The following is a 16,037-nucleotide window of genomic DNA, read 5'->3' as shown; positions in this document are numbered from 1 at the left end:
TTCAAGGCACAAGCAAAAGTTTTTTGTTTTTTTTGCATCCTGTTTAAAAAGGTTGCTGTAATGTCCTTATAGGAACAAAGCTGTAATATTGAGTCATATCATATACTAATATTATTTTTCACTTTTTCCAAGTTAAATATCTTAACCAACTTCAGTACTGATCATTAATTATCAAATATTAATCAATTTTCCAAATCTTAACCCTAATCCCTTTTACCCCCTGAACCACAGAAGTAATGGGGAAAGTACATTTCCTTTAATAACATATACATTTAAATAAAGTTTAATTTATATTTGTATATTTATATATTTTTATCTGTAAAGAAAAAAAATAAAACTAATAAAATAATAATTAACATTAAAAGTAATAAATTAAATTTAAAAATTTAAAAAACACATTTAAAAATTTAAAATTTTTAAAAATTAATTTAAAAATTAAAATAGAAAAAATAAAAAATAAAACATTAAAAACACCCAAAATACACTGTTTATCATAGAACAAAAATGTAACAACGGGCATTATCGTAGGAGTTTCAACTTGAACAACCGTCCTTGAATGGATCATTTGTCACAAACTCAAATTCTGATTCTGCGCCCGTCCCTTTTAACAGTTTTTTGTGAGCAATGTTAGGAATTTGTACATTATTATATTTATTGATTTATTATTGAGGTTGCAGTGAGTTTGCAGTGGTGTACTGGATTACATTATTTTGAGGTGTTTCTAACTTTTTGTCCTGGTGTTTGACAATACCACCACTAACTATGACCACAACGCCAGAAAATATAATTGAATTAACACCTCTATGACAGTGCGAAAAAAGAAAAAAAAGAAAAAACCTCAACTTTCAGGCATCATAAAAAAAACTTTATAGCAGAAAGGTTGTACCGGATTAAACTAGAGTGTACAGGTGTACCTTATAAAGTAGCCACAACATGTTTATTAATCCTCCTTCTTTAAAGATTCAAACAAACTGCGGAGGAGAGATGTCTGATTCCTTTGACTCCTCAGTCAGTTTTTAAAGTTTGAGGTAGAACCTCAAGCTTTAAAAACTTTCCCAACTCAAACTTAGGCCACATTTTCTCCTCTCCTCAGAATACATCTCTGATTAATAAGTGTGCACTGTGCAGAATAGCAGAGCAGGGTCTCAACTTTTCAGATCATAACTCAAAAGTGTTTCATCCAGGCAGATTTTATGACTCTGAGCAGTGACGATGGCCTAAAGCTTCACAGACTTTGTTCGCCTTTATGACGGGCCATCTTTTCTCTGAATAGGTTTTATGACGTTTCTTTTCTGAACCGCCAACTGGCTGCAAACCAGTCTGATTGTGAGGCGGTCCAGTCAACCAAGAGACAGATTTCTTAACGACAGTCTGCGAGAGTTACTGCTGCGGCGCTCTCCTCGGGCTTCTTCCCTCTGGATCTGTCTGCTGCATAACTCTTTCATTATATTTGCCTTGATTCAGGTCTTCAGTGAGCTCTGTGCAATAACAGTGATAAATAAATACTCAGGGTTGGTATTTTGATATAACTAAGTAGTACAAACAGATTTAATTCAGGGTTTCAACACTTTCCACTGGCTCTTCGCCGACTGCTTGAAATGTTTGCGATGCCAGTTGAAGTTAAGCTTCTTTTAACAACCCAATTAGCCTCCATGAGAGCATCGGCTGAATGTAAACAGAAGGAAATCTAATTATATGCAACTGGAGATGATTCATGGTTTCTAATTTCACCTGTAGCTTTACATAACGGCAGGGAGGCGGCTTTTATATGATCAAAATTATACGTTTGACAGCTGTGGAAGGGACGGAAAGTGTCACGTAGGGCTGGGCGATATGGACCAAAAGTCATATCCCCATATATTTAGGCTGAATATCGATATACGATATATATCCTGATATTTTTAACGCAAAGTGAGAGCAAATGTTACTTACTAGTTTTACTGAAACTTTTTTATTTAACAGGAGCAGCTTTCTTTTTTTTCAAATCAAAGCTCCATAAAGTGCATATCTAAATTTAAAAAAATTCCAACATAAATATAGCCTATGAAATAAAATAGGCCAATCTCTTCCCGAAATAAATATATTTATATAAGAAAAGAATAATGAACATTACAAAATAACTAAATATGACAAACCCTAGTAAGGGCAGCATTTATATAGAAAGAAAAAAAATTGAACTATATCAATATACGTGATATGATTTAATTCCATATCACATTTAAAAATATATCGATATATCTTTTATACCGATATATCACCCAGCCCTAGTGTCACGTTCACATCAAATTTACTGGGATATTACGTACATGCAACATTAAAGCTTCATCATTTCCACTCTAGAGACCCTCCATCACCCAGCATGACGTTCGTGTCATGCAGAGAGGAACCGTTTTCTACTTAACAGTCCATTTCCTGGAGCTCCCCGGAAGTCTTACCAGTTTTAGTTTCTCCTTCTTTCGTTTGCCAGGCGCCGACCCAGAGGAGCTGGGGCCCGACTCCTGGCTGACAGCGTTGCCGTCGTCATCCACTTCTCCGTCTTCGTCGTCGTCGAAGCACCAATCAGGGAGCGCGGGGGCGGCGGGCGCGTCCTCCTCGTCACCGTATCGACGGAAAAGCTCTTTGAGGTACTCTCCCTTGTAGATCCCCGGGGCCCGGGCCTGGGAGAACGCAGCCACGGCTGCTTCGACGCTGATAAGAGGCAGAAAACACACACAGAGAATGTTTTAAAGAGCTGTAGTTTCTGATTTTTAGTGTGGTTTTTAATACTGTTTTCATGTCCTGTCTGGTGTAGTTTATATTTGATCAGTTTGTTAAAAGACAGTTAAAGGGCTACAGAAAAAGATAAACTGTTAAGTTTAAAAAAAATTCAGAAAAAATTCAAAAATTCAAAATATTGAAACATTTTCAGGGTCTCAAATTTGAAAATGTTTTACATGTTTTACATGAAGTAAATCCAAGTTATAGTCCATTATTCATCATACGCACTAGAGCCTGACCGATATGGGATTTTTGAGAACAATGGCAAGACCGATTTTAAAGGAGGAAATTTATAGATAAACGATATGATAGCCGATATAGTGATTTTTTCATCTGGAATGAAAATAAATCTTTTTATATGGATTCTGCACTGATTTTCTCAAACATTTTTTACTATATTTTATACCTTATACAAACAATGTATAACATTGCCAGCAAATTCTATGAATGATAACTGAGAAAATAAAGCTAATAAATAAATAGCTAAATAAACAAAATTACTGTCCAGTTTCACTCAATTGCTGAAGATTTAAAAAAAAATAAAAAAAATTAATAGATAACACCATTTCTAAAAAAAAACACCAAGCAACATTTGCTGCATTATGTGTTGTGTAAAAAAAGATTTCATAACAGCACATATCGGACAGTATGTAAACCGATACAGATATGCCTTTGATAAGCCAATAACGGGCAATTATATCAGTCAACCGATATATCTGTCAGGCTCTGATATGAACAACAATTACAGAGGAGTAGTTGTAGGCAGCCCTCCGACAATACTCATTAAACATGTATGAAGAAAGAAACATGAAGATCACACAAGTAAATCACGTTCTAAATATAAAATAGTTCAAGTTGAAAGAATGAATAAAATATAACACAATAAAATATACAATAAGTCATGGTTAATGCCTAATGAGGTATCAGGAACTAATGGACTCTGCGGAGCCAAGGGCGGGTCAGAGTCCATGGACACCTCAAAGCGAATTAACCCGCTTATACCATCATCACATGTCCAAGAAAAACAAATTAATAGTGTTTCATTTATATTTTCATGCGTTTAGAAATCAAAATCTAAAGTTTTTCACCAGCCAGTTTCCCTGTTTACACCTGAGGGTTTGACTCATGCCAGATACAATCATTACCATAAAAAGTCAGGTAATACTTGAGTAAAAACAGGACGAACTTTAGATTCTGCTTGACAACAGGAGATATTTCTAGTCCGATCAGCTCAGTTACATTGCATACAATTGACAAACAGTGAACACAATTCCTAGCAATGGAGAAGCTTAAACAAATGGCATTTGGCAAAGTAGTTGCCAGTTATCTTAATTGACTCATTGTTTTAGCTCTAAATGGAGTCTTTCAGGTTTTTAACCCTCTGAATCCCCAAGCAGGTTTTTTTTTCATTTTACTCATTGTGGCCTTTTATTTCACTGCAATATATAAGATATACCTAAAATATCTAAATCCTGCAGCTCTATGGAATCAGCACAATCCTGGCTAGAAGTGGGAACAACTCAAAAAGGTATTTTGTGCAGAATAACATAGTTATAATGCCATATGCCGTCATTAAGAAAATTAAAAAACGCAAGTTGAATCTCTGATCAATTTTTTTTTATTACAACAATTTTCATGTGTCATGGATATTGAAAAAAATTGAGTCTACACATGCTATACATATTGAACTATTTGGATTTTTACAACCTCTACTTCCAACCTCTCCTGTCCTCTCCTCTCTGCTCTGTGTAAACACATTCTCAGTGATTATTTGTCACGTGACCGTTCGTCTCAGCAGAATCAATCATGGCTTCACAGTGTCTCTGAGGGGGGCAGAATTAAATGTTTTTAGCAGGATCTAGTTTTTCCAAACAGTATATTTTTGGCTATGTTTTAAATGAGACATGTAGAATAAATTGATTTTGACAGAAATTTCACAATTTTAAGCTTTGTTTTTCCACACCGGGTAAGATATTACGCTTGGCTCGAGGAAATGGTGATGGCCATTTGTCACAATTTTCAGAAATTAAAAAAAATCTTTACTTCATGTGACCAAAAATGTACCAGTTTTCATCACGTCATAGTTAAATGATGTTCCATTGCATGATAGTGAGCGAGGGCTGTAAATGCTTTGAGAATATTCATTAGACAGGAAGTAGTGGGCGGTGGGAGGGTTTTATCCTGCCCACATGTCGACAGCTTCCAGGGATTCTGCCTCCTCAGACTGCTGCTCCACCTCCGACTAAAGACACATCCTTTACCCCCCCTCCCCCCTCCCCCCCCTCCCCTCTCGGCTCAGCTGCTGTTAATTATTTAACACCTCTGCCACGGGGTGACGAGCTCGGTCACCGCTAACCAGCCGCCTCCTTTTGTGAAGCCTGCGTTGATTTGAACTGACAGTGCAACTTCTCAACCCGACACACATACAGAAACTATCGGGAGGAGACGAGATTATCAGCTAAAAAACAGTGACAGGGCTGGGAGATTTGAAAAGCAGGGTAAATGTTTGATTGTGTAACTTCTCTCCCAGCGGTGAGAGAGATCAAAGTGGGTCAGCTTACCTCCAGTCCATCTTCTCCACCAGGTACGCACACATCAGAAAGCCTGTCCGGTTGAAGCCATGCGTGCAGTGAACACCTTCAGGGGGAAAAAGGTGAAAAGAGAAGAAATTTCCATTTAAATTGAATCTCAAGCATTTAGCAAACACTGAGATATGGCTGCACCAAAATAGTTTGAAGCTTCAATCATACCATTGACATTCAAATTCTAAATTAACATTCAAATGTGGCAGAGTTTTCTCTCTTGCACGTCTACTCATTCTGTTTAAACTCTGTATTTTATACTTGGCTACACTTATATTATTCAGACCAAAATTCAAAATTGACTGGAATAAAATAGAGGTGTAATAATTCCAAACATTCAAAACGTGTTTTTCTAATGGAAGTATTTTTTTTAATGGTTGATAAAAGGATTTCAAAAACAACTATAGCCGTGTTTCCAGTAAAGTTGAAGGTAATTTTGAAGCAAAATTTTGAAATTTCGCATTAAAGAAAATGTGAATTATAGACGTTTCCATCAACTGGTTTAGAGCAAATAAACAAAGCCGCATGAACATATTTTCGCCAGAAGATGGCAGTGTAATGTATTGGTGTAGGCTATTCCATCAGTTAAACAGTAGAACAAGAAGAGATTTTGCAGCAGAGGAAAAACAACAATAAAAAAAGAGGTTGCTTATTTGACAACTTTGGCCACCCATGAGAGAAAATGGAGAGAAGTCTTCAGGAATTTAATTCCATTGGGCAACTTATAATTGATGTTGAAGTCTTTCATGTCAGCTCGGAAACAACTGATCAGTCATATAACTTAAATGTTCGATACATCACAACTTGTTCAGAAAAAGCGTTTCCATCTCCCATTTAGCACATTAACTATCTTTCAAAAAAAGACAAAAAACATTTCAAGCGAGTCTAAAAACTTGTATGCACAATTTTTTAAAAGATGTATCAAATGTTGGTGTTTCCATCAAGATTTTTCATCTGAATCTTTAAAATGCACATAGAATTTGTTGATGAAACACGATTGCAACTGCTGCCAATACAGCGATGGGTAAAATGGGGGTATATATTGTCAAAAGAGGATTTTGTTCAAAAGACTTTGAATGTCTTTTTAGGGTGACGACACCTTAAATTAAGATTAAAGACTTCAAAGCTTCACTCAACAACCTCAACAGAAGCTTCAAATGTTCAAAAAAAGACACTCAATACAGCCCTTCTCTTATGTAATGATAAAATACGCACATCATAAACATCTTTTCTCCCGATCTAGGCTCCTGCACCTACACGCGATCGATATAAAGTAACATAATGTGAGTCAGTATCTGCAAATTCATCTGGTGTGTTTCCCTCTGACGTCAATGTCTATGTTTGAAACAAGAGCATCAAATCACACTCAACTCAAAGAGACTCACAGCTTAGAGGGGGGTCCTGCCTTTATACTGGGTTCACATAGCTTTTCAGGATTAAATATTAAATCACTTTTGAGCCTTTAAAATAAACATCTTGATTGATATGCAACTGCAAGAAGTAAAGTTAACGATTTCCTTTATACCAACAGCAATCAATGTACTGTATATTGTCATTTTAATTATTTCACCAGCTTTTCACATTAAATGTGATTTTATGTTTTGCCAATTTCCAGAGAAACAGGGGACTTAGAGCTATAAACAGTTTTTAGTTTACTTGAGGGATTGCGTAGATGAAACACCAGATTGTTTAAAAAAATTAAGCATTTTTCAAGAAGTATACTTGAATTCATGCATATCCCAAACCTTGAAGACATAGTGATTAAAATTAAGCATTTTCAAAAGTTAAAGGCTTTGTATGAACCCTGTTCTCACACACACACACACACACACACACACACACACACACACACACACACACACACACAGACACACACACAGACACACACACACACACACACACACACACACACACACACACACACACACACACACACACACACACAAAAATATTGCCGAAACATTCTAGAGGATAAAAAGTGGAGGAAAAGAAATCCTTCTTTTTATTTTAATGTAAAAGACAAACTGAATTTGTGTGAAAAAAGCCCTGGGGGAGCAAAAAGCCCACTGAATATTTTAGTCATATCTGTTTACCACTTCAAGATCATATTTTTTGTGTACCGAAGTGCAACAAACAAGCAGGTGCACAGCAGGGTTCAGACTACACAAAATAAAACCACCCCACTCTCATATTTCCCCGGGAAAGGAGGTTTGCCCGGCAACGCCAACGCTAATGAAGATGAAACCAACCAGCGTCAGAGGACGGGGATCACATTTACCAGCCCAGCTGTCTTATTTGGGCATGTGTACCAGAGACAACAAAGCCTAATCACCAGCTGGCTAAAGACAGGACATTACTGAGATGACATTCACACATTCTGCTCTGATGTTTGAGCAATTTGATTTACGAGCCAGGCAGCAGTTAGTAGGTTAGAACGGATGTGGACAGGGTTATTAGATGCTACATAGAGGTATGAGAGAGCTCCCTGCTGTCTGTACTGTGATAGTGCAACTCTGAATCCATGTGTCCATGATAAGGATCCCTCAGGCTGCCCTCAGGCACAACATCACAAAGGAATACTATTACAAACTAACTTTCTGACACTGAAAAGGAAGTAAGAGGAAGTTACTGAAACAGAAATAAGGAGAAAAAGGTATTGTTCTGCTAGATACGGAGGACAGGAGCTGCCAAAATCAAATAGAAATCAATTAAAAAAGCAAAATGTGTAAATGGTAATAAATAAGGGTGAAAATAAAACAGGAATATAATAAATAAATAAATAAATGAAAATATAATAATAATAATAATAATAATAATAATAATAATAATAACAATAATAATAATGATAAACTATTCATAAATCATTTTAAAAATAAATCTAAAATAAAATAGATTTACAAAAATACTTAAAGTTAAAAAGGTTTTTAAAAAATTAAAAAATGTGTGAATGTAAATACATTAATTTAACATTTGCTTAAATAAATAGAAAATCAGAAGAAGAAAAAGCTAATTAATTAATTCATTAAATAATTTTAAAAAGGGAAAATAAAAAAATATTTAAAATATTTTTCTGAATTTATTAATGCCTGCATTTATTTTTGGTAGATGTATTTTTGGGACCTTTAATGGCATATCAATTAACTTTTCTATCTTTTTTGGGGCAGCTTGTGTCCTCCATAATAGAACAGCCCTTGAATGATGAAGCACTTGAATATTTATTTGGTAATTGGATAGAGAAACAAATACTTCTAAAAATTAGGAAAAAAGTAATGTTTTCTAAAACATTTTAAACCTTAATCTGGGTTACCAACTTCAACTACAGACTGACTGATACAGATTGTTTAGATTTATTTTTAGGGGTTTTTTGGGACCAAGGTTCAAATTCAGCAGGATGTTTAACTGTGCAAATAAAGTTTTCAGTGCTCTCTGGTGGACAAACTACTGTATGTATTAGTGACTGTTTCCTAAATTATATTAAACCTATCTTACTGTTTCTGCACAGTAACTTCATGTTTCATATTGGCAGAGTTTCAAGCTGATACAAACATCTTCAATAAGTTAATATTGATGAATATATCATTTTAATGGTTGCAATGTTCACTTTCTAAGCATGTCTCTCAGTTGTGTTGGAAACCATTTACACCTGCATAAAGATTGTCAACACTGAGCAATCAGCATTACATAATGTATGTCCCACCTCGTATTAACATACTGATTAAAAACTATAAAGTGAGTGATGTTAAATGCAGCCTTGACTACAGTATTTCCATGAAGCTATTAATACGACACAGTTCAAACAACAGTGCAAAAACCCGCCCACACACAAACATCTACACAATTCTACATTTTAAACCAAATGTATTTAGTCAGGTTTAGGCTTGTAATGATGTCCTTTCACCTTTAAATCACCTACACAGTGTTCACTGGGAGAGGAGTGTTGTTTCTCAAGTGAAACTCCCACACTTATAAACCAACAACGTAGTGACTTGCACGACACTGGTTTGGTTTTGTTGCATAACGATGTTGGTAAGGCGGCTGTGCACTTTTGGAAATGTGCAAATGTGCTCGCTGTTTTTAAGAATGACTCCTTATTAAACCTTTGAAAGAGATCTATTTAACCTCCAGCTGCTACATGGAGCTACTCTGTGAGAGTCTGGGAAGCTGTCCGGTGTGAAACTATATGAATATAAAACCAGCATACTGTAAAGGAAGACTGAACATTTTTAAATAAAACAAGCAACCTTTCATCCATTTGCAACAGTCCAACTTTAAAGTAAGGCTGCTCTCTGCTGGACACATCAGGTGATGCAACTAACAAGACAGTTTAGTCCAAAAACTATGGACAAATATAACAATAAACACAAAGTTTCACAAAATAAATCTAATTCCAAGGTCCATTTTGTAGCTTTTTCCATAATTTATGTACAAAAAAAGGCTTTAGCTCTTAAATAAAAGTAGCATGTAGACTAAATACAGTTTATTGGCATAGTAATAAAAAAAAGGGAACACTTAATCGTCACAGTGTTACACCAAGTCAGATAAACTTCAGGGACATCAATCTGTCCATCTAAGGATAATAAGGGATTGTGAATCAATTTCACCTGCTTTCGTGCAAATGAAAATGACAACAGCTGCAATGGAGAGGCAAGACAACCACCAAAAACGGAATGGTATTTGCATGTGGTGGCCACAAACAGTTTCTCTCTCCTTATCCTTCCTGACTGATTGATTCTTTTTTCTAGTTTTGTGCTAGTTTCCTTGTCACTACTGGTAGCATGAGGCGGTAGATTGCAGAGGTAGTCCTGCTCTTCCCTGATGACACATCAATACCTCACAATAATTGTCACAATAATTTTTATATCGCCTTATCGATCGAATTATAAAAGTGGACATAATCATTTTTTTCTTGACTCCATATATTGTCCTTTACATGCGTGACTTTTTGTGTGGTTTTATTTGTGTTGTGTTTAAAGTAATGCTGCAAATGTTTGACAGGCAGTATGAATTGCCAAACATATATATATACACATATGTATATATATACATACATATATATATATATATTTCCCAAGCAGCCACTCCAGCTGTTTGTATGTTATTTTAATTTTAAGAATATATAAAACATAATGATGATCCCATTGCAATGTTTTGTTAACAGAGCCTGAAAGTCTATTTTGTTTCTTTTGGTTGTAGTTTATTTATTTAGGTTTTATATATCTAGGATATTTAAATATTTCTTTTCCAAATTTAATTTGCAATGGTTAATATTCTTGAGATTTAAAGATTCATTGCTGTGGAAAAGGATGTACTTATTATATCATTATAAAACTAAAACATCGATACAGCAATAGTATCGTTTATCATTAGTGATGCACGATATTGGATTTTTTGCCGATATCCGATATGCCGATTTTTTACAACTCATTTAGCCGATTACCGATACAGATATTTTTTTCCCGCACAACTAATACCCACAATCAGGGCAAACTTGGCCAATTTCCCAATTGACATAATAAGTAAACATAACCTGTGTTCACTAGGAACATGTGAAAACTGTAAACTGTACAGCAATTAAACCCAAATTGAATAAAACTACATGTACCTTACAGACTGCTGCTTAAATTCAAATTTAACTTAAAACAGGAGCCCAATACGTGACGACTCAATCTGCAAAATCACAAAAAATATAAGCAGCTTCAGTCCCTAATCAGAACATAAATAAATAGGTGGGTTCAGACTATACTGTAAATTCTATGAGCTACAAACAAGGTGCAACAGAGAAGTGATGTGCTCCACATTATTTAATCACTTTATTATATTGCCGTGATGTCCGACAGGTCATTTTCAAGCCATATCAGCCGATACCAATAACATGCAGATAATATCGTGCATCCCTATTTATCATGATAGTTTCTGGGAAAATATATCGTCTTAAAAAATGCGTTATTGTGACAGGCCTACATACGTACGTGCTGTGAGTCCCAGCAAAGTCACAAGAGCATTAAAGAGATATGAGGAGGTCGACCATTACACAAGGAGAGCTGGACAGTCAGGGCCGTAGAAGGGCATCAACCCAGCAGCAGGTCTGATATCTACTCCTTTGTGTCGGGAAAAACTGAAGGATCACTGCCAGAGCCCTACAGCAGGCTACTGGTGTGCATGTTTCTGACTAAACTGTCATAACAGACTCCATGAGGGTAGAATAAGGGGCCAACATCCTTTAGTGCAACTTTTGCTCACTGCTCAACAGCATAACGCAGACTTTAGGCTACTTATAGAAATATAATGATCACCCAACAGGAAACCCTTCCAGGTATTCAAAAATGTAAAAGAAGCCAGTATAAGATGAGTTTTCACTGCATAAATAAGGGTGCTAATGTAATTTTTACAGAAATACAGCAGTGATGCTCCAGGTGCTCTTACTTATGATTCAAGGTTTTGTGTGCTCAGGCAGTAACATCAATTCATACTGAGTGGGATAAATGCAAGCTTGAATGTTGAATAAGTTAAAAATGTGGGTTGGTAAAGAAAAACAACAACATCAAAACAAAATCTAAATGAGTTATATTCCAGGCAAAGCTGCTCCAACAGTGCAAACTCATTTACAGCACCAGCTGTTTTCATATATTTACATATTATTCTGTGAGCAGATGTGATACTCATCACATTTCATCAAGCTCATCTTTACTGGTTAAAAACACAGAGACACAGGAGAAGCTTTACTTGTCCTGAATGTTAACATTAAATGCCATTAAACTCTAATGCAATCCTTCAATCACTCACTCGATGAATAATGCTGATTTTCCTCACTCACTCTTAGTCAGTATAGAAATATCATCTATAACCTACTACTAAACTGAATACACTACATTTTAAGACTAAATCAACTGTTTTAATTAGATTAAAAGACCTCAGAAATGAGCCCTTGCTCACATCCTTTATATCAGAAAATCCCTCAAATAATCTGATCCTGTGGAAGTTTTCAGAGCAGACAGTACTAATTAAAAATCTTCAAAAAAAATGCCAGTTATATAAGCAAAACTGCAATTAAACCAATCAAACAAATGCACATAACACAAAGATAAACTATTGCAGTGACTTCACATTCAACAACAAAACACACACAGTGCACATAGTGAAAATAGTTTTGATTCTGATATGTTATATCTCTAGAAACTCCAGAGGATTTAAGCCTTAAATATATAAAGAAAAGGTGTTTACAGAAGGTCAGATAAGCATCTGACTGTTGAAACTAGAAGTCTTGTGCACATAATCAGTTGTTGATTAGCTGTAATTTCCTTACCTATTAATTCTGTGGGATTCTTCTCGATGAAGTGTTCACAGAGCCGGATGAACATCGAAGTTGTCTCTTTTGAAGGGCATTCTCCGTGGCTACGAAAAAGAGAAACCAACGCTAAATTAACTGCAATCTGCATTATACGGCACTTTTAAAAGCAGAATTTACAATGCGCTTTGACATTCAAAACAGAGAAAAGTAATTTTCTCATACCCTTTACACTGAAGCTTCACATATTTAATGCCTTCTTTTTCAATGTCGTTGCGGTCATAAAAACGCGTCGTGTTCGTCAAATCCACAAGCAAACCCATTTTCACCTGAAGAAAAACCACAAATAAAAAAAGACATGGCAAGACACGTTTAATTTTATTCAAGATGTCACTCAGAACTTCAGTCTCCGCAGAGCCACTTACTTTGAGACTTTTTAAATAGTTGGACAGCATGCTCGGGTGAAACCGGTTCTCCTCTGCAACTTGATCATCATATCTGGGACCCAACATCGTTTTCATTGGCAGGAATTTTCCTATCAGGGAAAAAAACAAGTAATGAACCAGTGATCATCAGTATGACCCTCTGTACTCTGAGTAGGGACCCCAGCAACCCACTGCATTGATTAATTTCTCTTTACAGGATGATGTTATCTGTAATAAGAGCTGCACTATATGGTTAAATAAATCATACTGTGTTTATTTTGACAGATATTATGATTGTGTTATGATTCACGATATGTGGGAATATCATTTCCCTCTTCACTGAAAAAATCTACTATAAGCTTAATGATGTGCCATTTGTTGGGGTTCAAATAAACATGTTTTCTTACATCTGCTGAACAAGATTAGTAAACCAGGGCATCATTAGAGCACTGCAGTACTCTGTTTAAAGTTGTAATGCTGTTTTACTTAGAAATGTTATTAAAATTGCAATATTGCCATTCATTGTTCAGCCCCGTCTGTAATTGTATTACTGAACTAAAATCCCAGTCAAATACAGTGTAAATTGTGCCAACTGTTACCACACTTTATCAGATTATATCAAATCTAAAAATGAGCCGGTTAAGGAGCAAATCAAGAAGGAACAAAGTGCTGCGATTGTGTTGAATTGAGCATGAAATAACACACAAATAGTATTTGTTGGAAAAGCTATGAAGATCAACATCCACACACAAAAACTTCTGGGACCCATGCATGTCTACTGTAGCTCATTAAACCCGTAAGAACCGAGGGAAAATTATGGGGGATATACCACAGACCAGGTGGACCACATAGAACACATTTATAATGTTTTTTCAAAAATACTACCCCTAAATGTCAAAGATCTGAGATGTGACATATACGTTACAATGGGCGTTTATGGTATTTATGTTTATTATATTTTTTATTTTAAAATAAAAAAACACACATTTTCTGCTCACAGACACAAATTTGCCTTTTTCTTTGCATCTCCACAACATTTATTAAAATTATTTTTCAGATTTGTCTTTAAGTAATAAAATAATAATTTAAAAAATCAATAATAAATAAAAACAAATAACAATTTGCCTTTTTGTTTGCATCTCCATAACATATATCAAAATTGTGACTTTAATTTGTTCAGGAAATATGGTCAGAACAAGTTAAATGCAATACAGGAAACCCTATTAAAGGATTCGATTTTAGATATTATTGTTAAATGGGTTTAAACTAAAATAAGCTTTTTGAAATTAGCTACTTTTTCACATTTCTGTTTCCAGTCACACGCACATTTTGGAGAAGTCACTTCTTGTCAAAGTCACATGACCGCCACCCCAGGGTGTTGAGTATACGTCGCTTAGGGATTTAATGAGTTAAGGTGAAGCATTAAACTGAATATGGGAGATTATAGAAGATTTAAAGTGTTTATTACACAGGTGTCACCATAGGTTCTTATGGGTTAAAGTAATATCTCTGGATTAAAAAGGGCCACCGCTTTCAGCTGCGACTTGTAATTGTAATTTAACATCTTTCCACACAACTGCATTGATATAAAGATATATCCGTATAAATCCAAGCAGATGTATTGTTACACATTGCTTTAATGCTTTAGGGATAACGACCGCTCCATCATGCACAACCATGCTTCAGCCATGGTTTGTTTTGACACGTGATGCTTCCACAGCGAAGCTAGCCAGCTCAGTAGCACTTTACTGCTGCACCTCTTCTAGTGGGAAATAGTGACAGAAACAAAGCACCACAAACTCAGCTTGTTTAGAGAAATAAGTTGGAGGTATTAACTAGCAAAAAGCACGCATGTCTGCGAGAAGTTGGGCTTTTACAGCACGTTAACCACATGTGCAAATTTAGCTAAACAAAGCGCGCCCGAATACAGTTTCATTCAAAACTCCATTAAAAACATGGCTAACTGAGTTGTTATTGCTACAACTCGCAAATGCACCAACACTGAAAACACTTTCTGGGCTTTTGTTGTTTATTAACGTCAACCAGTTGGATCGGCATCCCATTTCACACCTCTTCAACCTTATATTTTAAAAACATCGTGTTAATTTGGACTGTAGTGTTTGCCAACGTCACTATGTTGTGATGCTAGCTTTGCAATTTATTTATGACTGAAACTGGACAGAAATAGGCAAGTGCTGTTCTTCATATCAGTATGTTTGGGAAATTAAAAACCTGGTCAGAGCAGAAAAAGACACTCAGTCATGTTCAAGCAGCGTGTTATGCGAGTTAACCAGCTAACAGCAGCAGCCCTGCGTACACTAAGCTGGTTCATTAAACGGTATGTTTACTCACCTGCCACAGGTTGTCCTCTTCTGGGGCAGTTCCGCCACCGAGGAGGGGGTCCGGTGTGTGACATGTTCAGGAGAGATTTCTTTTTTTACAGTGGATTGTTGATAATAGCCTAAATCTAGCTGGCCTCTGGCTCCACGCTCCCTCTCTCTCTCCCCGGCTGTGGCTCACCCAAGCACCGCGGCCTCAGGGCCCTTCAGCGGCTCATTCAGAAGAATCATCCAACAAGTTTCAGCCCGGTCAACCTGATGACGGGCCGGCGGGGAATTACACGAAGCATAGGTTGTTACGACTCACAGCAGATCAGCACCCCGAAAATAATGTTATCTTTTGGGTCTGTATTCCTGAAATCCAGATATTTACTCCATTCACACCAAACGAGCTAAACTGGCTAGCCTTCTTCGTCTGTTTAATGTCTGTAGTTCAGGCGACAACCTGCGCCACACCGCCACCTGCTGGTGATACGAGGAAGGACACAGAACTACCATTGCAGGTTTTTATACAGTCATGGAAAAAATATTAGACCTTTGTTTTCTTCAATTTCTTCTTCATTTTATTGCCTGGTACAACTAAACTCATTTTTGGGGCAAATATAATGATAACAACAAAAATTCCTCATAAGAGTTTAATTCAATAGCT

The 16,037-nt window shown here is 36.1% G+C and overlaps 1 protein-coding gene across 1 annotated transcript in view; it reads right to left on the bottom strand.

Moving 5' to 3' along the window:
* rngtt (RNA guanylyltransferase and 5'-phosphatase) overlaps positions 1-15,826 on the bottom strand; it is a 128,189-nt gene extending 112,363 nt beyond the window's left edge. Inside the window, exons 1-6 of the mRNA XM_059356476.1 lie at positions 15,402-15,826; positions 13,050-13,159; positions 12,850-12,953; positions 12,643-12,731; positions 5,319-5,394; positions 2,436-2,688 (exon numbers count right to left, since the gene is read on the bottom strand). Of these exons, the coding sequence (XP_059212459.1) occupies positions 2,436-2,688; positions 5,319-5,394; positions 12,643-12,731; positions 12,850-12,953; positions 13,050-13,159; positions 15,402-15,465 (696 nt within the window). The 5' untranslated portion in view covers positions 15,466-15,826. The remainder of the gene's footprint in view (positions 1-2,435; positions 2,689-5,318; positions 5,395-12,642; positions 12,732-12,849; positions 12,954-13,049; positions 13,160-15,401) is intronic.
* Between the last annotated feature and the right edge of the window lie 211 nt (positions 15,827-16,037).

This window comes from Centropristis striata, chromosome 18, assembly GCF_030273125.1.
Source record: "Centropristis striata isolate RG_2023a ecotype Rhode Island chromosome 18, C.striata_1.0, whole genome shotgun sequence".
Lineage (NCBI taxonomy): Eukaryota > Metazoa > Chordata > Actinopteri > Perciformes > Serranidae > Centropristis > Centropristis striata.
Note: the sequence above shows the minus strand (reverse complement) of the source record. Positions and strands in the feature narration are given on the sequence as shown.